This window comes from Buteo buteo, chromosome 3 (genome assembly GCF_964188355.1).
Source record: "Buteo buteo chromosome 3, bButBut1.hap1.1, whole genome shotgun sequence".
Lineage (NCBI taxonomy): Eukaryota > Metazoa > Chordata > Aves > Accipitriformes > Accipitridae > Buteo > Buteo buteo.
The window spans coordinates 46,534,436-46,558,868 of NC_134173.1; the positions used below are offsets into that span (position 1 = coordinate 46,534,436).

The 24,433-nt window shown below is 41.2% G+C and overlaps 1 protein-coding gene across 1 annotated transcript in view; it reads left to right on the forward strand.

Moving 5' to 3' along the window:
* STMN2 (stathmin 2) overlaps positions 1 to 24,037 on the forward strand; it is a 41,626-nt gene extending 17,589 nt beyond the window's left edge. The window contains exons 2-5 of the mRNA XM_075024356.1: positions 8,856 to 8,951; positions 9,589 to 9,761; positions 19,581 to 19,772; positions 22,662 to 24,037. Coding sequence (XP_074880457.1) covers positions 8,856 to 8,951; positions 9,589 to 9,761; positions 19,581 to 19,772; positions 22,662 to 22,721 — 521 coding nt within the window. The 3' untranslated portion in view covers positions 22,722 to 24,037. The remainder of the gene's footprint in view (positions 1 to 8,855; positions 8,952 to 9,588; positions 9,762 to 19,580; positions 19,773 to 22,661) is intronic.
* The last annotated feature ends 396 nt before the right edge of the window (positions 24,038 to 24,433 follow it).

The window sequence follows — 24,433 nt, forward strand, 5'->3', positions numbered from 1 at the left end:
TGGCCCCAGGACCAAGCCAAGCACCACGGCTTTGCACCCAGGAAGCAGCATGGCTCGGGGGGCTCCTGAGCACTGCACGGCCACTTCTGCGGGAAGGATCATAAATCTGGGGGTTGTGCTGCTCTAGGGAAGTCCTGAACCAAACTCCACCAGGCTGCTGTTCTGGCAGGCTAGTACAGGCAGTAGCCCCAGTCTCAGAAATGCTGAGACAAGATAACCTGTGTACAGCAGGGTGTGTTGAGGAGAGTCTCCGAGAAGCCTTCTGCTTCTCTGGTCGCCTTCACGCGTGAATATGAGCATTCCTGAAAACACTGCTTTTAGCCTGCGTGGAGACAGATTCTGGTTCAGCGCTGCTTACCGGGGGGGGAAACTTCAAAGCCATGTTAGTGGAAATTTTGGAGTGAAATATCTGGCTTGTTAAGCCATTTTATATGTGACCTGTCTTAGAAGTAAGAGTTTAACGGCTTTGTGTGCTGGCAAAAGGGTATGTCACAATTCTTCAGGCATACAATGCAAAGGAAGTACGTTACACACAGTGAGCATTAAATCATGAAAAGCAAATCCGCCCATTCAAAAATTCCAGGGCTTAAGGTTTTGATTCTTATATAAGATTCTGAGTGATAGCCCAGGGGATAGGGATCTTTCTTGAGAACCGGAAAATTAATGATGGGATCAGACCCAGAATGATATGTGCAAACTCATTACTACTACTCTATCAGTAGTCCTAAACTAAAAGTAAAACTGAGGATTTTTCTGTAAGACATGACAGAGCCAAGCGTGCTACAATACCAGTCAAAAGAGACTGCTTTCCCTGCGTGCAGGTACGTAACAAAACCAACAACAGTTCTCACGCAGGTAAGGTGAGCCAAGTAAGGAGGGTTATTTCCTCCTGGTGCAGCTGCTACAGCCTATTCACTTTTTCCATCCAGTTCACATTCAGGAAAATTTCTTTAGTTCACATCATCCCGTAGCTGAATTTCCACAGTGTTTTGTGCTTCCGCAGAATACAGGGGACAGCAGAGAGCAGAATGGTTGCTGGATGGGGCTGCCTTAAAGATTTGCAAACTACTGATGCTTACATGACTTTCACACTTAGGTGACCATAGTGTATCAGGAACTATCGATGGCTGTGGTGAAATTATGAAGGTAGGCATAAGTTCAGCATCTTAAACATCAGCATCCTGCCAAAGCACCTGAAGAACGGGGGTTGAACTTCTCACTGCAAAAAATTAAACAGTTGTTTTCAGTTAACCAGTAGGAAATCAAACGGCCTTAGGAGTACTGTAGCCTTTGAGTTAATTCCTCACTGTTCATCCTCTCCATTGTCTTCAGAGTCTGTTTTAGTAGCTTACATCCTTTCCTACATAAAAAGCTCTATGGGAAGAAAATAGGGGGAAGGGAGACGGGATGTGGAGGTAGGGAGGGAAGTATGGGGGGATGCCTTGAAAAATTTGCAAAGGCAAAGCAGACCTTAAAGAAGGAGGTCTTCTCCCCTTGGGAAAAAAATCTCTGGAATTTTTATTTTCACCCTGGCTGAAGTTCCCTGAAGTTCAAATGGATTTTGGGAGGGCCACAGACCTCTGTATTAGCATTGGGCTCCATGGCCTTCCCCTCAGTCCTGGAGGACTGTTGAAACAGAAGTGCCAAGGGTTTCTTCATGCTGATGTGATGCACTGGCTCTCCAGAGGGGTGGCTCAGAAGAGGGAGTGCAGCATCTATCTCTGCCACTGCTACAGACCACTTTCTGCAGAGCTGGAGAAGGAGCAGAAGCTCACCCATAGCTTTCTTGTCTGTTCTACCCATGTTTCCACCAGCATGCAGTGTGGTGAGGCTGTCAGCGCCCTGGACAGGCTCTGGACAGACACAGGTCTGTGTTCCTTCCACACTGGAAGGAAATGGGTGTGTTTCCATTTCTATAAGCAGACAGTGCAATCTGGCCCAAAACTCTATTAGTGACTTCAGCAAGGCATCTGCATCACTGTTCGGTTTGAGTAACCATCATAAGACTTTTTTTTTCCAAATTCAAAAAACCCCTTCCATTAAAATCTCATTTTGACAATGCGGTGGCAGTAGCCCAACAAAATAGTCCCATTAACTCAAGTCGCAGATGACCATAACAGTCAGGGTTCAGTAACTGGGTTTTCTCATTGCTTCAGCAGTGAAAATCACATAAATTGAAATAATACAAAATAGTAACTTTACATCTTAACATTACATTCTGACATCAGAAAATAGAGTGAACAAAGACGTTTGAATCCAATCACACACATTAAGTAAAAATCACAGATATGGCATCTGGAGTAGTCCATTTTAGTCCAAAAATCCATAGTCATGATCAGTGATTAAGCTGTAAATTTAGGGGCAATTTTCAGTCAGACTTGTGCCACCCTCCAATCTGCATGTTTGCATGTGTTTGCATCTACACACCGTAGATGAAAGAAAATCATTACTGGGCAGTCTTTGCATAAGCAAACAGCTGTTGGTGTATTCCTCGGGATGGGTTTTCCAGCCAGATCCTGAACTATGCTGTAGAAGTGGCATGCAAGGGCTTGCACTTGAGGGCAGGGTTCATTGGTACAATTTGACACAATCTTAATAGGAAGCTGAAGGGTCAGATCTGTTGCATCTTTTTGTGTGTTTTGAAGAACTGATGCTACAGTGCTCCCGGATTTCACTGCCACCCTGTGCTTTTAGGAATGACACTAATGCTTGATTCCATGCCAAACCATTTTAAAGCTGTTTGTTAAAAGGATCTCTTGTTGGAGAGAATAAAATTGCTAATACTTCTGCCAAAACCTAGGTAGCTTTAGTGACCTCAGAACAGCCACGGAGGGCTATGGAAATTAATGCCTAAAACTACTTTTTAAAACTCAGTTGCCACAAAAGCAGATTAGATCTGTCCAAGTTCATTCTTTCTCATTTTCTGGACATATAATAGGAAATGCCAGTCACTGTTGACAGAGGAAACTCAGTAATTCGCAATTTCTTTTCCTCATTTTCTGTTTCTTGTTTCCTTTTCATAGTACCTGCTTTCTCTATGGCCTAGATACAGAAATATCAAATAATTCAGGGGTGAGGGACATGACCAAAACTCTATACTCATATCTATATTAAACTGTATTGCAGTATATGAAGAGTGCAATTTTAAAGACTTTTAAAGAATGGCCCCAGGTGAGTGAGGGTCCCATGCCCCCTTTCCCACCAGTGAAGCAGGTCTGTGCTGTAGAGCATTAAAGAGCCTATGAGCTGTTAGTACAATTTAAAGCAACCTTATTTTTGTTGGGGAAACTGGAAAAGCACACATATGCATAACATTGTGAGAGGGACTCACACCAAATACTCTGTTGAGCAGTGTTTTGCATTTGGAAAGACAGTAATAGAAATAAGCCCCACCTATGTGAACCACCAAAATGAGATGTCACTCACGACTGAATGTAAGGGAAGGATAAGATGTATTCAGTGCAGGGGCTTTTGCTTTCATTCTCTCCATCACTGGCAGCTCCATAAGCCTATAAGCATCCTTAGGTTTTTTGACAACAGAGAGAGATTCATTGGCCTTAAGACAACCTAATTCATTTATCTTAGACGTCTCTGTTGGAATGGGACCAGACACAGTCACTCTCTGGTATTGCTTATCTCTCCATTGACTAAAAAGAAAGCTTTCATAACTGCTGCAAACTAGCTGTCTTAAATACTAGATGGCCAACATTAATTAAAGTGAATCTCAGACAAGTGCCAAAAATTAAATGGTATGTAGGATCCCTCTCAGTCGTGCCCCATCTTGAGTTTTACTTCTACCCATCCCCATCCCATGTACTAGTCCCAGTATTAGTTCACCATTTTACCAGCACTCATCATGCAGCTTACTTCAAATACCCCACCAGCTATGGGGAAACAATTACAGTTATGATCATATAACACCTCTTCATTTGACAGAAAAGGATACAGCACGCTACTATAAAAAAAAAATTACTGGCCAACAGAGTGTTGGTGTTCACAAAATGACATGGCTTTTTGTGACTTAAAGCATTGTCTCGACAAACCAAAAACTCTAGCACCTCAAAGGAAGCATTAACAAAGTGAAATTTGTAACAAACTACTTTGTCAATAACATCCGCGAGAAATCGATGTAAAGGATGGCTGTGGTAGGTCTTCTCTACCTTGACATTCATGTTTCACCTAAACTTACTCTTGCAGTCTCTTCCAAAGCAGAAAACAAAGCAGGATTTCAGTTCAGTCTCAGAAACTGACTGTCTCACAGGTGCCTGGCAAGGGAACACGGGGCTGAACTGTGTTACGGGTTGCACATTTTGAACATGGGCAATGTGCCAGTTTCTGTTTCCTTCCAGGTGTGCAGAACTTCCAAAACTAGTTGGCTAGTGGGACTTGAAGTGTCAAAAATCAGTAACACTTTATGATATGTGGACTGGATTCAGTAAGGCAAAAGGCATCAACAGATTTGCCTTCATCAGATGTTAATTATAAGTAACATTTACACTTATCTCTCTGCTTTCATGTGTTAAAAATAGTCTTGCTTATGAATAATGGTCTCTGCTGTGACACAGCAATCTGTCCTAGCTGTGCTTTGCCAAGGAACAAAATGTGACCCAAATTGCCCATGGCCCATCAGTCAGGACAGATTTTCATTTTACAGTGTAAACTGTAAAAAATTCCTTATAGCTATTGGATAACCAACGAGAACAGACAGGGTGGTTTTACTGGTGTTTTCCCTAATCTTCCTGTTTCTCCCAGCAACAAATAACGGGCTGCTGACTTCTAATGGCAGCCATAGCATTCTTCCTTATTAGCTTCACTCAATGGGCAACTGAACTGCAGGACTGGTGATGGACTAATTTTCTGTCGTTTGTGGAGGAATATGGGATGTATCTGAATAGGCATATTATTTGAGATCAGGCGAGCACTTACAAAGAGAATCATCAAAACACCCCAGCTGACCATGCTTTGATCACACTGCAGAGCAATCTCAGAGTGCACAAACTGGTTTACTTGATAGGTAATGAAACTGGAAGATGTGCAATAGCAGTATATCTACTGTGCTCCAGGCACTAATGGTTGTTTAGACCATGGGACTGAACTAGGCTAAAGAAAAGACCCCCAAGATATATACAGCATCAGCATGGAGTCCTTAGGATTGCTTCCCCCAGAGATCCAGTCCTGTGCTTCCCTGCTTGCTCATGCAGACATAGCACTGGTGCCCTTGAAAGCCTCTGGGAGATCTTACTTGGACCAGCAAGTAAAGAGCCCACAAAGAAAGAGTCTGGAAATGTTCACCCAACACAGGGAGTGGTTTCACAGTTTCTAAACATAGCTGTTAAAACTAATGCCTGAAGTTTGAGAAAAATAGTGAGATTGGGTTAAAACAATGATATTAAGGTGCATTTGGGACTCATTCAGAAAAAAATCTTTCGTTCTTGAGTTTCAAAGCTATCTTGAGTTTCTTCTCTGAAGCTGTCAAAGCTTTTAGAGGCATTAGATAGTATTTCTAAGGTGTTCTCTGCAACTCCGAATATGAGGAAATTATTTTTTAAAAAGTAGATGAGGTTCTGAAATAATCACACAGCTTCACAATTTAAGAAGACCTGTAAATACTAGGCTATTCACAGAAAAACTGCAAGAATTGCTAATACTGAAATCCCTTTTGGTTTTAGCAAAAATCAGTGTTCTGCTCTTGCCCAGCCTTGAAGCTTTTAATGCATATAAACATTTAAATCTTGCTGCATATAACTAGGAAGATTCTGTTGCCATCTTTTGTCAACATTGTTCTTTCCTAGCAATTTCCCTCTCAAAGCTTTTGTAGCATTACGATTACCATCATTTACTTTCCTTCATTTAACTTGCACAGTTAATGGAATGATATGTACCCTACATGACTGCACAAGGAGCTATGTAATTAGCAAGCCAATTGAAACACATTTGGAAAATAAACTTTGTTGCAATCACTGCTTGTCTTCAAGGGTTTTTAAAAGCTCCGCTATAAGACAGATAAATTTTGTGCCTATTTCAGTTAACACAAGAGGTCCTGTGCAGATTGCATAAATGCTGTGCTGTTGGCTTTCTGGCCTAAGTGTGCTGCTTTTTTAATAGAAAAACATTTCTTTTTGGGAGAACAGACTTCCATAGCTAAAACACTAACTCCTCAGAATTTGGGAAAGCACAGTTATCTCCCTGTTCAACCTGTGTGACATGGGCCTGCCACTCTTAGCAGACCACTAACTGGGCTAACATTACGGCTCTTATTTTTTTTAATGTATGGCAGTTTAAGGAAAGGACAGCTGAGCAAAGCAGGGCTCCTGCCACTCCATGCTGCCAAATAAGCTGCTCTTTCCCTGGTCAAGGGGGACAAGCCATCACAGTGCTGATGCTGGACACCTGAGGAGCTGTGTAGCTCTTCCTCAGAGTTCCTTTGAGACCCTCAGCCCTTAAGTCTCCCAACAGGAAAACCGGTACTTGTCAACAGTACGGCAGGTTGGTTGGTTCCCAGCAGCCTCCAGAACTTTCTGTGAGTATTCAAGCCAAGTTCTGATTATGGTTGAAGGACTTTCTAGGGCAAGTGGAGACTAAATCAATACCATGAAAAAAGAAAATGTAATGCTTGTAAAGCATGGAAAGTCATCCTAATTCTGTCAGTGGCCGGAATGAAATAGGATAATGATTTCGCCAGCGTGCTTTCAGTGCAGCTATTGTTCCGAAAGGAAAGAGAGCTGAGCATGTCCTTATCTTTCTCCAGCCATGTTTTGCAGATGACAAGCTGGGAGAACAAACACCTTTTTCCAATTGTTTTAAATGCTGTTAGAAAACAAGACATATTCAATGTCAAGCAAAGATAAAAAATAATAACAAAGGCCCCAAAAGGCAGGATTCCTGGGACACTGCTTTGCATGCCTCTTTCTATACAGATATTTCAAGGTATACATTGTAGCAGGGATTCAGCAGACCTTGTGCAAGAACATGTAGCTTTCAGCTTGTGTCATCGATGGCCATGTCCTCAACACGCAACCCAGCATCCGTTTTCTGTATGTCTACCAGCCTCCTGGGCAGCGTGCGGGGTCTCGTGTGCTCCCACTCCACAACTTCCCTGCTGAAAAGGATGCAATTTTGGTGGTGTGGGCAGCTGGCTGGGCAAGCCCTCCTCAAAGGACAGTCCGGACAACCACACCTGTGTGCTTAGAATTACGCAGGCGGTTAAATGCTTTGTTGGATGGAGGCCTAAATGAACATATCATATTTGACTATTAACAGACATCAGCTGGCCATGACTTGTGTCTTCAGAAGATTTTTGAGTTACTCCTTGCAAGTTGGTACTTATGTTTCAAACCAAAAAACTTGTCAAGTCCAAGCTTCCTTGACAGCCTCGGTTCACAGAAAGCAAAATCTTGAGTACACTCTTGACCTGAGATGCTGGCTTTCACCAATTGTTTCCAAAAAGCTGTATGTCCTTTAGGTGGGTTATTTAGTGTCCATGATTAGAGATCCCCATGCAAAGCTTAGTTAGATTAATCAGTCATCCACTGACAGCTAGAAATTAATTCCTAAACTGATGGATCATTCAAATACCACCAAGCAGCACCCAAAGGCTCTGAAGCCTTCATCAACTTCAGAGGCCTTTCTGAGTAGGAAAAACAAATTCAAAAAGCGCAAAACCATCCATGAGAAAGGCTGAATGACAATTTCATATGTATCCACAATTTGACGATCAAAGGGCTGTCCAATTTTCCTTTAGTAACATCAAGGATTAATTTGGTCTAATCTGTTAAGTACAACACTTTCAGCCACAGTTATACTTTAAGCCATGTTTTCACATGCTGGCAGCAAGTGTGTGTTTGCCTCTGTAGATATGATTTTGATAATAGCAGGGATTTGTGTGTGCCAGGATGAATTTTGAAGCAATGCCCTTCCCCCCTGCCAACATATATACTTTATGCAGTGTGGGCAGTGGCTAGGGTATTGCTCCAGGACCCAGAAGAGCTAGCTTTAGTCTGGGCTCTGTCATTGACTTGCCAAGTGACCAGATACAAGACAATTTTCCTACTTACAAGCTGGGATGATAGCAATTAGAAGGGGTGAATGCAGAACATTGTATAACGGTTAGGTATTGGTATCACCATTTCTAGACCAACTCCTCCTCAGTCCATGACTGGGGCCTATAGGCATTACAAAGTCAATAAAAGTAACACCGTAAAGGTAAATTACAAGGGTATTTGTTGCATCAAGTGATATAAACTAGACCCGAGTATGGAAGCGACATGTTTTGGCCAGTAAATGAAGAAGGAGAAGCTTTCTTTCAAGTCATTACGCATATTAAGGACATTATGCAAAGGATTTGATAAATGTATCCTCATTTCTGGTTTCATTTTTAATTATCTGGATGACATTTTCATTTGTAACAGATAATGTCTTTAGCATCTGCCTATGGCAACACATGGGCAGCATTTCAGAGCTGTTCTCAATTGCATTTGGATACGTCAGAGAATTTGTAAGACCTTCATGTCTCTCCACCTGCCAGGAGAGAGTGTAGTCATGGCACTCTTCCAATGCTAAATACATTTCCTAGTAGCCATATCCACTTTCTATAAACCAGAGAGAATGGTCTGCATTACACCCAAGTCTGAGGTCATGTAGGAGATCAGAAGCAGTCCCTGCCGTACCAAGCATCTCATGTGTGAATTGATAAAGGCTCAATGTTCAGAAGAAATAGTTGAAGGTAAATATTCTAGAGAAATCTGCCAGATGGGTGATAGACCAGATTTGCTGGTACCCAGCCAGCCACCTCAGCTAGAGATTCACTAAGGAGGAGCTGGGGAAGTGAAGCATGCTAACAAGATCTCTCATTTCAGCTTACAAGGAAAAGATGAAGGAGCTGTCCATGCTCTCTCTGATCTGCTCCTGTTTTTACCCGGAACCTCGCAACATGAACATCTATAAATATGATGGTGAGTGGCTTTCACTGGAAATCGTCCTGCAGGTCAGATAATGTGCTAGTGCTGGGAAATGACTCACTTCACCATCCCAGTTCATAGTGTTAGTCAGTGGATATTTTGCTGATGTAACAATTTATTTGCTGCTTTGGGCTATTACTATCTACTGATTGTGTATTACCCATGATGCTGGATATTGTTCCTAATAGCAACTGACTAAACTCTTAAAGCTAGCCCTTTCATACTGAGCTGTACTTTTCCTACTACCCATTTGAGAATTACAGCTCTTCACAGCTGACATAATTCCCAAGGAAACCAAGAAAAGATGAAAGCATGCTTAAAAAATTAATCAGCTTGGGCACTGCTCACAGGAGGTGTGAAATGACACAGAACACCAATAAGCTTCCAAAACTGCTGTAAATTTTTATCTTTATGAGATTAAGGTATAATTAAGCTATTACAGATAAAATGGAATGTACTTCTCCTGAGAACAGTTTTCAGCCCATAATCTGCCATTGCATTTGGAATGCCCAAGGCAAAGATGCTAAATCTTTTGTCTGTACTTCTGATCCCACACTAACATCTGTGCTGCTTCTCTCCTCAATACTGCTGAGGTATTGACGGGCTTACCATTTCTCACTTTATTGTGCAGACATGGAAGTGAAACAAATCAACAAACGTGCCTCGGGCCAGGCCTTTGAACTGATCCTAAAGCCGCCTTCTCCGGTCTCAGAAGCACCACGAACTTTAGCTTCTCCAAAGAAGAAAGAACTCTCTCTTGAGGAGATCCAGAAAAAGCTGGAGGCTGCAGAGGAGAGGAGAAAGGTATCTTTCCTTAAAAAAATGCTAGTAATTAGACCTGACTTAGTGTACAGAATAGCAGCCAAGTTTCCATTGCCATCACTAACCCACAGTGGCCTGCAGGGACAAAAATTATTAACATGTTTGAATGAACAAATGAGTTTATTTTCTTTCAGCAGCTTGCAAACAAACCTCACTGGTTTTGATGCTTGGGAAGTACGCATCACAAAATACAGATAGCTTTGGACAGGAGGCCCAAATGGGTTCAAATACGCATGCTTACTGTGTGAGTGTGAGTGAGTGATTCATTCAGAGCATCTGTAATAGTTGCTGAAAACCAGTGCAATTCTTCTGGTGTCTTAAGTTTAAGAGATGGATGTGCAATTCAAACAGCTACTGTCTGGGCTGCCAGATCTTGACTCCTTGTAGCGCCCATGGAAATTACTCACAAGTCCTGCCAGAGGCAGCTAAAATGCCTTATTTATGTAGTATGGAGGCATGTCAGCCCTGAATAAAGAGCATTCTGAATCGTTCACCACATGCTTGAATGAAAACGCTAAGCATGGTGCAGCTACTAAGAGAGGCATTTCTAGCAGTCAGTCTCAATAGTGCTGGAAGTTGGCCTTGTAGGGTTATCTACAGACTAAGTCTTCCCTTCTTTATGACCTTACCCATAATGGTAAAACCCTGTTTTATAATCAAGAAGTTTTGCCACATAGGGTTTGGAAGGGTTGTTGCACCTTCTTCACAAAGGTTCGCACAAATGCAGGGTGCATACAGCAGGAAGTCCACATTAACTCTTTCTTTGGCTTTCATCATGACTGATGTGTTGAAGAGGTCTTTATTTGCTCTAAGTCAGAGCTAGCCCAGATAGCTTTTTTTTTTGCAGAAGATAAAAGGACAAATTCAAGGTCAAGTAAGTCGGTGGATGACAGGCAAAGCCAAGGAGACACTCACCATAGCCAGCCTGAATTGCCAGTCTGGAAATCAGCAGTGTTCCGCATGGGCCCAGTGTTTATGCTGTGTTGCACCATTTCAGGAAAGTCATGGCTGGCTGCAGTGGCCACAGAAAACTCGAGATGTGGTAATATATTGTCCTGCTTAATTCATGTTTCCTTTTGCTATGGCACAAAAGGAGAGCCACAGAAGCGTCAAGAGCCATAGAAGGACTTTCTGTGTCCTTCAAGCAGGTGATCAAAGTTATTTTGTGGCAAATCTGCTTGCACCACTTAAATTGGAGTTAGAAACCTTCCACCTGCTCATGGAGTCCCTGGTAGAGGGTATCTGAAAATGAAACAAGCTTAGGTGTCTCTAAGCCTTTCATTTATCCCTTAAAGAGTGTGATTTGTTACTAAAACTGATGTTTACAGAATCTTTCCAGATAAGGACAAAAATGTATACAGAAGACCAGGGACAACAGATATGCCACAGATAGCACATGGAGCAGCTCCAACAAAAGCAGCTCCAGTCTCCTTTCCCTCCTGCCAGACCAGATCAGGGTCTCTTCCAAGAAACCCAATGGAGTGATTACACTGATGTATGGTGAGATGTGAGTCCATTAAGTCAGTAGATCTGGATTACTGACAAGTGCTTAAAACCTGGCCCTCAGATTTGATTTGCAGTGAAACCTGACTGTTCTGGAACTCACTAATTTGAACAATTCATGTAGATGAACACTGAAGTGTTGCCACAGTTGCCATTTTTGCTGCCTTGCTAACACAAGACTGTATGCTTCTAATGCACACACGTTAGCACTATTGCTTCTTTCAAAGAAATACTTCTGCCAGAGTATTTGTTTCAGTAAAAGGACATGACTGTATGTGAAAGGAATATGCATTTGCACTAGCACTTGCCCACCCAAAGATGATATGCCCCAAGGACTCAATCTGTGAAGTGCCTCTGTACTGAGTACAAATACTCAAGTAAAGATATGGACACAGAATGAAATGGCAGCAATTAAGAAGCCTGATATTATGCATATACTTAGTGGGAAATATAAATTGAATGTTCCAGAGATTTCATTTCATTGATTCCATTACTGTTCATTTCTTCCTAAAGAAAAACTCATTACGCAATAAACTGGCAATCAGTGATAGCAATACAGACACCTGCCATTTCTTCCCCTTGGTACTATATTCATTTTGAATGAACATATAACTGAGTTATTTTAATAGACAAGATCCTCCACATTAGCATTGCAGCAGAAATTGCTGAAAAAGGAACGAAGAACAGAGCAAAAAAATTCATTATATCACTGTTAAAATCCCTGGTGCTCTCACATCTCAGCTATTGCCTTCATTTTTTGTCCTGAAAAAGAGTATAGTGCAGAGAAGGATAAAAAAGCAATCAGAGGAATAGATAATCTTCCATAAGAAGATAAATTAAATAGTCCACTTTTCAGTTAGGAAAGAGACGACAGATGAAAGATAAGATAGAAGTCTACAGTCATGAATGGTAATGAGAAGATGAACAGGAACAATTATATTCTGTTTCACAGAATCCAAAGGGGAAGAAATGTTCAATGAAATCATCAGACAGCAACTTCAAAACGGAGAGAGAGAATCACCTTTTCATGTATTGTTTAATTGAGCTAATTTGTTATCACAGACTATTTAGAGATTATTAAAATATTATTTATTTCAAAAAGATAATAGCAAAATTGATAGAGCACTACCTTGTGGAAACGATTATGTGAATGCAACCTCTGGCTCAGAAAATATGTAACTTGGTGACTGCTGAAAGCTAGGAAGCTCTATCTATCTATCTATCTATCTATCTCAAGGAAAGGACCAGGCAGATTTGCTCAACTTCATCTACACTTTGCCTAAGCATCTTCCACTTTCTGCTGCTAGACCAACCAAGCAGACTTTTTCTGACAACCAGCATGGCAGTTGTTACCATACTTTTCAGGCTATGTACAACAGCTGTCAGGCATGACCATTCTAGATCGTGTCCTTCCAGCACAGTTCTAATTAAAATCAAGTATAACTAATGGATGAGAATTGCCTTTTCAGAAAAAATACTAATTGATTTCACACTGTTTAGGAATTAGGTTCTGCTCTGTTAATTAGACAATGTTCATTAATAACTTTTCAAACTCATGAGAACATCTACAGCAACACATGGTCTTCAGCAGTCTCCTGCTTATGCTGTTTCCTGTTTATCATTCTTGTTTATTCCTTTATAAGGTTCTACAGGGCTCTTTCCTTTTCTCCTTTTTCTCTACCTCACTTGACAGTCATGACCTCATACTCTCGGACCAAATTGAGAGTTTCACCTGAGGCATTTTTTCCTTTTGCGCCACACAGTGAGACCCATTTGGGCTAGTTACAAATTTGTCCTTTCCATTTATAGAATCCTCTTTACAGCATGTCGTTATTATCCCATTATTTTTTTGCCATATGTGTGCTATATTTTTCCACCTTGGTGGATAATCAGAAAGATCTTTTCATCCTTCTCACTTAAGAAATTAGAACACAGTGACATTGTATGCAGCAGAAGTTTATTTCTTACAGAATCTTTAACCTTTATCAGTTTTTACCTGTTGGCCTTGAATGTTCAGTTGTTATTACCCTTGATGTACAGACTTCAAGAGCCATATGTTGAATTATATATCTTTATTTCCCATGTTCAACATACTAGCATAAAAATGAAACACTAAAGGAAGGCACACTTCTACAAGACTTTGGATTATGGGAGAGAAATTGTATGTAATTAAATCCTTTTAATGGCTTTGTATTGGGATGAAATTGAATCCGGCTTGTCCCTAGAGCTTAGTGCTACAAAGAATGCAGGAGAACAGTCGTATTTTTTTAACTTTCATGCTGTTGGATGTAGACTTACAGCTACATGAGTTTTTAATACCATTACTATGAAACGCTGCGAGATAAGCCCCGCCTGGGCAAGGCTCGCTGTGCTCCCCGCAGCAGGCAGTCAGCTCGCAGCATCTCTGCCAGCATCATGGCCGCACTCTGCGTCGGGCTTCAGCACCCAACTCGCTGCCCCTTCGAGCCAGCCCCACAGCCTGCCCAGAGGCACTTCTTAATACTCTTGATTAATCTCTCCTTTGGCATTGAAAAAGCCACCCGTGCTTTGCGACACGGGTCAGCAGGCTGTTGGGGGAAAAGGCTTCACCAAGGCGGGGAAGGCAGCGGAGCTGGGGGACAAATGCTTCCTCCTAGACATTGCATGGGACATACAAAACTGCCGCTCCAGAAAAGAAGAGGAGCAGAGAAGGGATCAGCACCTTCCCTGGCAAAAGTGGGCCTTGCTCACTTCTTCCAATTCATTCCTGCTCTTCTCCTTTGTTTCCCACCAAATCTGTAAGTGAGCAGGCTGGGAGGGACGACAGGCACTGCCCAAGACATTTGCCTCCCGTGTTGCCCATCTACTGATCTCCCTTTCTGTTCCTGCTGGCCCTCGGCTGTGCTCGTGCCGAGGTGGAATACAGCAGGAAGTGCTTTTCCATGTAAAGTCCCAGTAATATGTGTGGAATCAGCACCAGAATTGGGTGTTTCTGCTGCACTTTGATTTACACCGTAGCATTTCCATACATGGTGCTTAACCCCTAATGTTTACAAAAGATAGCAAAAACTGCAAGCCACTTCACAGTTCCTCACCCAAAAAGTGTAAGCCTATGGAATATGTGCCTGCAGGAAGATGTTTGCTACCAGCTAGGAGAGGGTTTGGTGTGAGACACCAGGGTCTGTCTTGGAGCACATGGAGTCATGAGCAGAGGCAGATTGCATCCCAGTGCTGGCAAAGCTTGTCCCCACAGTCTGCCATGTGCTTTGCTGTTAATGAACAATCATAAGAAAATCTTGACATTGATCTTCATTAACCTTAAAACGCCAGGCCTCAAACTGCAGCAGATCGCGAAATGCCTCATCAGCAGGTAGGGGAGTATCAGACAGAGGGCTCAGGTGGTACCTCTTGCATCCCTCCAACATGCCTTGTTCACCCCCATGGGTCACAACCCTGAGAGCATGAATTTTGTGCCAGTTGAGGAAGAGAGAGTTTTCTTGAATCATATCATGGATGGACTCTTTATTTTTTTTTACTCTTCTTCACGTTCTTAGTAGCCCTGGCCCAACGGACCCTTGGCAGACTGAACCAAAAAAAAAAGATCCTCATCTAAATTCAAGCAAAATTTTGCACCATCTAGTTTCAGTAGAAGCAGGACTTCACCTATGGTTACAGCTTAGATGTCTCTGACTCTCGTGCGGTATGGCCATTTCACTTCTTTACAGGAGCATCCGCCTCTTCTTTGTGTCTCTTTAGACTGTCCTTGCTTTGGGAGAGGAACTGCCTCTCCCTGTGTATTTGCACACGCCCTGGGATAGTGAGTTCTCACAAAAGCCAGAACAGGTGCTAATGTAGTACAAATAATAGTATTCCCAGTGAAGAATAGGATGTAACCGTGCAGAGATTTGAAGAAGCCAGTGCCATGATTGAGGTCTAACTCGAGTCCATTCCCTTGCTTTTATGTGGGAAAATCTCGACCTCAATTGCTTCCCCTGAAAACATTGCTATTTCAAGTCACCATTTCCTTCTGGTTGATGCCTAGGCTTCACCTTGGCATTTACATTGCAGTAGGGGCCTTTAATCCTGACTTCACATTCTGCTCCATTAATAGTATCTCTTAAATACATAAAACACTGAAGAATTCCAAGGTTAATGCAGCTTCTGCTGAACAATTGAATTTTAAAAAATCCAGCCAGTGAATGAATGTGTTATGAAAGTGGAGCTCTCATGACTGGTAGCACGCCTCATACATCCTAGTAACTAAGGATCCTGGTAACTAAGGTGAATGCATACAAGCTGAAATTTCCAGTTTAAAAGCAGTTGTCTGAGCTCCTTTCTTGCCTAAAAGTAATCCTGTAATTTTATCTCTGCATAAATTACTTCAATATTTGTATGTACATGTCAAAGAAAAATAGATAAATGTGAGAAAATAAAACACCTGTTACTCGGATAAGTAGAATTTTCTTCCTGTGAGTAATAATTTTAAAATATATGTATCTCCAAAGCCAGTTCCCATAAATAATTTTGCTCATGAAGGGAGTGTTTAGTTGTCTGCATCTATCTCTGGCCGGCTAAGTATGAGATGTGGATTTCCTTTTGAGGCAGTCATCTCTGCAAACTGAGGGTGCACATGATCTTTTAGAAATATGACTTGAATATCATAGGAGTTTGCCTGCATTAGCCATCTTTTTAGCACAGCAGTACATTTGTAGGTATCTGTACCAGGAATGTTTTGCAACATTTTTATTCCTCCACATCTAGCACTAGATGCTGCAGCTGTAGCTGCCTTGATTATGCCTTGTTATATTTAAGAGTCTTCTGGATATTCCCACTTGAGTACTGCTTTTTTTCTTTCTCCATCATTTCATACTTTTGTCTCCTTATTAATTTTTATCTTTCATCCCATTTCCAGCCTTTTTTACTGATTTTTTCACAACAGCTATACAAGAAGCACCTACCGTAAGCCAATTACAAGTATGTTAGAACATGGACTATCAAGGATTAGAAAACACCCTTTCCAGCACTTCAAACAATACAATGTTGAAAAAAACTTGGAATAAAAACTTCCTATGTGTGTTGGAATCCTGTATCAAGACCATGGGAGTCCAAGCACAGCAGTTAAAAGCCAACACAAACAACAAAGGGAGTCTATTAATCCCAGCCCTGCTAGGTATCTGGGGTCATTCATCTACCCATTTCTGGATGTGTAGTAGACTTTGAACAGACAGGGTGGCCAAGTTCTTCTGCCAACGTGTTGGAAACAGAAAATCGTTTGACAATCCAGTACAAAAACATACTAACTGCTTTCCAAAATTGTCGTAAGGGGATTTAAAAAATGGTCTGAACACCAGGGAAACAGGCAGACTCACAGCTGGCGTACAACGGCATTAGAAGAGGGATGTCAGTCTAAATGAGACTCTACCCCGTGGATGTTTTGTGGTGGAGAGGGGGGTCCCTTTGTTTTGAACCAGTCCTGGGTACCTTGAACATTTTGACTGAGGAAAAGGAATGCCATTTAAGGCATATCGTAAAGGAAAATCGCATTAGGGGTGTGCAGTCAGTTTCTGAGCCCTGGTTTAGCTTTCATTCAGACTCGTACTGCTGCCAACACAATTTGCATCCGGTAAATACTGAATTAGAGTGTAAGGATTTTCTTCATTATCATGCATTAGTGGACAAGTTGTTTTTTAATGTGTTGTCTTCTAGTGTAGCCTCCAGAACTGTGTGTGCTTTGATATGGAACTCTTAATTTTTCACTGTTTTCCTGGATTTATGATAATAAGAAGTAGTTCCAGAAGGCAAAGGGTTTGAACGGAAGAAAACAAATCCTGAAAAATGGACAAGTGCCCAAAAGTCTCAAAGGCATTTTGCTACCTCCTGTTGAAAGCCAAGGCTCTTTTAAAAAATGCTGGTTATAGGCACAGTCCAAATCTTACTTTTTATTATAGCATCTCTACAGGCCCTGTCTATGTCCTTGGACATGTCTGTTTTCCAAATCTGCAAAGGTTTGATTTTATAACACATTATATATACATATGTAAACACCATGAAATGTTAACCTTTCAAATTAACAAGTCACCTCTTAAACATTTCATGGGGAAGGAAATTACAATTGGTATCATAGTCCCTTTTCTATTCAAATTCCCAATAGGAAGGGGAATAGATACTGAGATTATCAAAGTTACTTTTAGATCACTTAAGCAAAGGGTTCACAAAATTCATATCAGCAGCAACCAAAATTTAATGACAATAACTTTTCCAAAAGTAGATGAAAGGTTGCCATTGAATACTAAATTAAACAGAAAATGCAGAACAACTTCACAAGCACTGGTTAAACTGAGCCACCCAAGTTGGTCCAAAAATGGTAAAGCAAGATGAAGATGTTCAATTATTTCAGTTTTATGTTGTACCAAATCTTTCAAAATAACTTTTTTCCATTTTGAAATAGCCTACAGTTAAATAAATCTTAAATGCTAAGTATCTGAAATCAAATATTGTGTTTCAAAATAACTTATTTTTATTATATTATTATTGAAATTATTGGTGGTTTTGTTAAACTTATGGGGCTTCTATGATTTTTCAGTTAGTCTACAAAATTCCTTCTTTGCCCAGCTCTTCTTCCCTTTCGCTCATCCTCCTTCCATTCTCCACCAGTGAAACTCCCTCTGCTTTTGGCTGCATCTCTCTGGGGTCATTTTGTTCCCATTTGCAACATCTTTTGGCCTGCAGAGCAGTTATTTTCTCTGAGCCAAAGATCTGAAAAATGTTTGCTCTGCTACTTTATGTTCAGCATACGCTACAATGGAGGTAAGAGCCAGGAAGAGCCTCTGTAAGGTACCAACCATTTCAGTAGACCGTTTCCATCTGCAAGTGCTCCAGGGATCACAGTTTGAGAAATGAGCCCTTTACTGCAACCAGGCCAGAGGTGAAAGCAGATACATTAAGTGGCCAAGATGGATGAAAGTAGCTCTTTCCTCTGATCTCACGCAAGCCATTACAACCTTTCAAAGCCAGATATGTTTTACTCCAGTGTCTTGCTGCAAGATGTTCTGCCTGGCTTTTGCAGCATTTTCTAGAATCTGCTTAATTTGCCTTATCAGTGCATTTGGCTTTATGTGTATCTTACCTTTGTTAAAATACTTGTTTTCCCCTCCTAGCTGGATCTTGCTCACGTAAAAGAATTGCAGCCTTTTTCACTCCATTTAAAGCCATGCAACAGAATTTAATAGGATTCATTACCGCTAATTGTAATTATTGGTTAAAGCCCTTAATTTAGGCCTTAAACTAATTCATTTTTGTGGATAACAATGGCAACAGTGCATTGTGATCTGCACTGAAATACGCACTTAGCTTCCCAGAGCCATATTTCATTCCCCGTTTTCTGTTTGCTTCTCATGCTTCCTCTAATTTATTTTATCCAACAGCGTACAATGTTATTTATCATTTCCAAATAACCCCTCTGAAACATACTGTCTTTTCGACTAGACTTGCCTGGAGGATAGGTCCAATGCTGCAAGTGCTTTGGCTTCTCTCCTAGGATTAGTGGTCTCATGTTAGTAATTTGATTTAAGATAAATAACAAAGCTGATGCTTCTGAGCAGTGCGTTTACAAAGAAGAATAACAGTATTGCACATAGGATGCATCCATTTAACCCCTAGCTGCAGTTTTCATCTTCCTTGCAAAATTTGAACTTTTAACTAAAAAAAGCTTTTTTGTTATTTTCCATAGAATAAACCCATTTTTTCCTTTCCTCATCAGTGAGATGAAGCCAAACATAAATATCATGGGAAAAAAACATTGTCTGAATTGATTCTGTCTGTCTTTCACAACAGGAAACTTCAAAGCCTGTTACTAACTATTCAAATACTTTAAAAGGATAGTCCAACCTAGGCAAAAAATGCACCTCTCCTGTGTCGGCAACCTCCCTTTTAACACTGTACATACCTTCAACCCCCAGTCCCCTATCTCTACAAATAAAATGCTCATAGCTAAAAGACTGCAGCTGTCAGAGGTTGAGCAACAGCTGCAGTAACCAAGGCAGCCCAGGGCAGTAACACATGACAGCATTTCTCGTGAAGTGCTCCGGCCACTTCTCTGCTGCTGCCTCAGGCGTGTACCCCACATTTAGCCAGCGCCTATAAGCCCCTGTTACTGAAGATAATCTGGTTTATACACAGAAGTGACCTTTCCAGGCAATGCATATAACAACAAAGCAACAAACTTTATGCAGTTTCTGAACTCAGTAAACTGTTGCCTGATGGGGGTTACTTTGCTCCGCATGAGTACTTCTTTTCAGCTGTGTGTCTCTCTGTTTCCAGTCCCAGGAGGCCCAGGTGCTGAAACATCTGGCAGAGAAGAGAGAACATGAGCGAGAAGTGCTTCAAAAAGCTTTGGAGGAGAATAATAACTTCAGCAAAATGGCAGAGGAAAAGCTGATACTGAAAATGGAACAGATCAAAGAAAACCGTGAAGCTAATTTAGCTGCTCTTATTGAACGTCTCCAAGAGAAGGTAACCACGCCATCACTCCTCACCTTAGACTAGAGAGAAAAATCTAATCGATGTTTTGAAGAGAAGTTGTGGGTAGCCCTTATCTCGGTTGCTACACATGAGCAATTTTTAAGTCAGAGCCCCTGATGGCTATCTAAACCACCACTCACTTTTGTAAAAGATTGAATGTCTATAATCACACAATCACAGGATAGTTGAGGTTGGAAGGGACATCTGGAAGTCATCTGGTCCAACCACCCTAGGAGTCCCCAGCCCCCTAGAGCCAGTTGCCCAGGACCATGTCCAGACGGCTTTTGAGTATCTCCACGGATGGAGACTCCACAGCATTCCTGGGCAACCTGTGCCAGTGCTCGGTCACCCTCACAGTGAAAAAGTGTTTCCTGATGTTCAGAGGGAACCTCCTCTGTTTCAGGGTGTGCCCATTGCCTCTGGTCCTGGCACTGGGCACCACTGACAAGAGCCTGGCTCTGTCCTCTTTGCACCCTCCCTTCAGGTATTTATAGGCATTGGTGAGATCCTGCTGAGCCTTCTCTTCTCCAGGCTGAACAGTCCCAGCTCTCTCAGCCTTTCCTCATAGGAGAGACTGAGAGGTGCTCCAGGTCCTTAACATTCATGGCTCTTTGCTGGACCCTTTCCAGAGAAAGGCTGATTTTCTAGCTTTTAAGAAGTGCTGTGAACGAATGAAGTGTCACTTGTGTTTAGATTTCGGCTTTTAAGAAAAGTCATTCATCAAATCAAACAATTGTCCTATGTCTGTAGTTATTGGTTTTTCAGAGGAGAAAGACGAAAAAATATGGGGGAAAAAAATCTTTCCTATGCATCAAAAGGGGTCTGTTCTTCCATAAGTCTTGCAGCTAAAAGAGAGTAAATTTTCTTTTGGAGATCTTTGGTACAGCCAGAGGAAACAGGTCAATCACAAACCCCACCATGCAGAACCAAGTATGCCCTTCTTCAAAACAACCCGTCCACACAAGAGAAGTAAACATGCGAATTAAGATTTAGAAGTGTTAAGAAAAAATTAATTAGATCTGCATGAGTGATGACACGTTTCCTTAATGACGAACTTTCTAATATGTTAGTAAATTGACTAACAGAAAGAAAATAGCACTCAGTGATTTTCAATTAGATCTTCTGCATAAGCACCTCTGCTTCTTTGATAGAGACAAAAGTCTCGGAGAGTAGGAAAGAACAACAGAAACCAAAGGATGACATTACAAGTAACTGCACAAAGGGGATGGTTCTTGAGCTTAGGAACTGTACCCAGATTACTTGACGTTTTTGCATTGGATTAGTTTGCAGGCACGTGTCCCAAAGCTTATGAAAACAAAGGGAAAAGCCAATTAGCCATCCTTGAGGTCCAAAAGGAAATGGGAAGGACAGCTGAAGCATCCCTCTGTCCTAGGTTAATGTTAACAGACTGTTAGACCCCGTTGCCACACCAATATGATAGCATATGTGCATGAAATCCAAAGAAAGCTTCTGACCAAAGATGACAATAACTCACTTGGGAACATTTGTCCAGACTGGTAATTAAAAATTGCATGACTATACAGTTTGGCCAACACAAAAGCGAACCCTGAATATGCAGGAAAAGAATAAGTGAGATATCTGGGTCTAAATCTTCAAAAGTTACACAGAACTGTGGACACCATGAGGTATTGGTATCTAGAAGTTCCTGCAATCAAAGATAACTTCTGTATACTGCAGTTAATAGAAGCCCCGAGGAACAAGTACCTTATGAAATCTAGCATTCACAATTACGGATCTTATAAGAACTGTGATTTACAGGTTCATTTGGTGCAATAAGCTGTCTTGGCCTGTGATCCATAGCCCAACTCAGACAATAAAAAGATAACTGTTGTCTTCTGTGAATTTTTTACCATAGAAGACCCTCTAATGCATGGAGATACCTAGAGAGTGCCTTAAACTCAAGTCAGCTAGGGATGGATGTTTGCTTCTGTAGTCACCTTGTGCTTGTCATTTGGTTGTCTGTGTTTTTTTCAGTGATCAGACATAAGAGGTAGAAGTCTGATAGTTTGACAGTTGAAAGGAGAGAGACATAAACCAAAAACCCTAAAACCCAGAAGCTGCCAAAAACAATAGTTTTATAAACACCCTAAGTAGAACGTTCCTAAATTCATTTGACAGCTGTTGTTCCTGACCACAGGCCTATTTCCATGGAAGTATCTGAATATACAGTGACTCAAATAAGTCTAAATTAATTATGACTGCTTTTGTAAAAGGGAAGACAATATGGCTGAAAGTGGACAGAAGGGCTTAGCATTGACCTTTGGTAACGTTGTCCCTTCTCCATCAGAGCCAGAGAAAGAATGGAGAGGACAGCTAGCTTCATCGTTCAGTCTAAGGGGGTGTTTGAGATGTTCGGATTGACACATCTTGGTGGAACTAAATTCTTGGACCTTTATTTATGGTTCCTAAATACTACAGATAACACAGTAACTAACACTTCTTCTGCATACAGTGTGCAAGCAGTTGATTCAAGCCCACTCATCCTTCCCTATATTTAGTTTAACATCTAGGAATTCAAAGGGCAAATGTGAGCACATGGCACATCTTATATAGCTGCAAGCAGCACCTCTCAATGTGGAACTTTAAAATGAAACTCTGTGAGGTGCTGAGGATTATAAGGCCATATCAAATAAAAGACTGAGCTCCAGAGCATAAGTGGAATGTAAGCACTGAACGCACCTCAGGCTGGTCTGGTGGATGACACCTCTCCTGAGTTGCATCCTTTAAAGATGGCTGTGCTGTGAAACAAGTTTGGCACAAGCATCAAATGCACAACCTACATGGGTTGTCATCAGGAGCATCCCTGGGCAGGTGGAATGAAAAAGAGATTTGATTTTTTCCTTTCTTGATGTTTTCCAGGAGAGGCATGCTGCAGAGGTCCGTAGAAACAAGGAGCTCCAGGTGGAACTGTCTGGCTGAAAACAGCAATGGTGGATGTGACCCATCCCCACCATTAGTAAACTTCCCCTGCCTATATTATTATGGATCATGCGATATCAGTATGGGAAATGTATGACATGGTTTAAAAAAAAAAAAATAAAAATCAAGAACTCAATAAAAAACTTTAAAAAAGAAACAAAAATAAAAACAAAACCAGTGCGGTCTCTTTGCAGAATGATTTGCTTGATGTTTAAAAAACTTGGATCTTATTTTGTAAATACTTACATTTTTGTTAAAAAATACAAGTATTGCATTATGCAAGTTATTTCATAATCTTACATGTCCTGTAACAGGCTTCTGATGTTGTCTATTTCCACTCGGTTGAATTTGCTGGGTCTGTTCATTTGAAGCACCTCACGTCTAATTCCATTCCCTGCGACTTTCATTCCAACCCACCACGAGGTCAGTAGTAGTTCTATGGTGCTAGAGACCAGTCATTGCCTAATAAACTAGACTGCTTTGCCATCAATAAGCTTTGTTGAAACAGTGACTAGATCACAGGTATTGTGATTTCACATTCAGCTGTCCAAGACAAAAGGCTCTTAAAATGTAGTTTCTTCAAATGCAACTTAATGCTACAGGACTCTGTAGTGTGCTATACAACTGAGGTTAAATTGCCACATGCAGTACTTGTTGCTTCTGTTTTTTGAGGTGAGAGGCAACAAATACAGCTGTGCAACAGAATGAAAGCAAGTGGGATCAGTCTGAGGCAAATTTAAGAGGCACATCGTAACCATCAAGCTATGACAAATTCTGGATGATGCCAAACAGCCATACAAATGCTAATTGTAAAGTGAGCTTAATTCACCACTTGAAAATTTATTGATGGAGCAACTAATAGATAGCATCAAGTGGCTTTATCTGTAGGTGCCATGATCTATGATACTTACCTGATGCTACCACATTACATGTGCAATAGTACAAGAAGCTACCGAATATTTCACCTGGAACCCATGAGCCAGTTGTTACCTTTTTTTGACACTGCTGACTTCCATTTGTCATGACCTTTACTCTTCAGTGTTAGCCAACCCTACCTAGTGACAGACATCTAGGAATAAGAGGGCTGAAGCAGGAGGAATGACTAGACAGGGTGCTTGTGCCAAGTACAGTATCACCAAACCTAACACATCATCCCCAAAATAGCTGCAGTTTTGAAGTTGTCCCTACCCCCCTGGAGGTTGCTGCCTGCATATTCTACTCTTCATTAGTGCTATTTTCCTGTATGTCATTGTGAGCAAGCTGTGATTAATAAAGAATTGGGGTTCTGTGAACTGAAAAAGGGCTTGTCTCTTCTCTCGCTCCATTACTTCTCTGACATGTGCCCATGTGAGGTGAAAACCTAATGTAGTCATAAAAGCATGGAAATGAGACTTAAATAAGACGTATTAATAAACCAAGCCTATTTCTCTGCTAATACAGAACTGACCCCTGCTATGTGTTTTCCAGTGCTTAGGCTGGTTGTTTTTAAAGATTACCATATAAACTAAGCCTATAAATGTGACCGCTAGCACTGAGTTTATTAAAAAAGAGAACTAGCTACACATACATGCACATGCAAACCTTAATCCTGTCTCAATATTGGCGTGAGAAAAAAAGAAATTTGGGGAAAGAAATGTGAATAATGTAACCTGGGTACATACCTGAATAGCTGCAGCAAGATTCTGGCTCTTAACACACTGATTTTCAGGGTA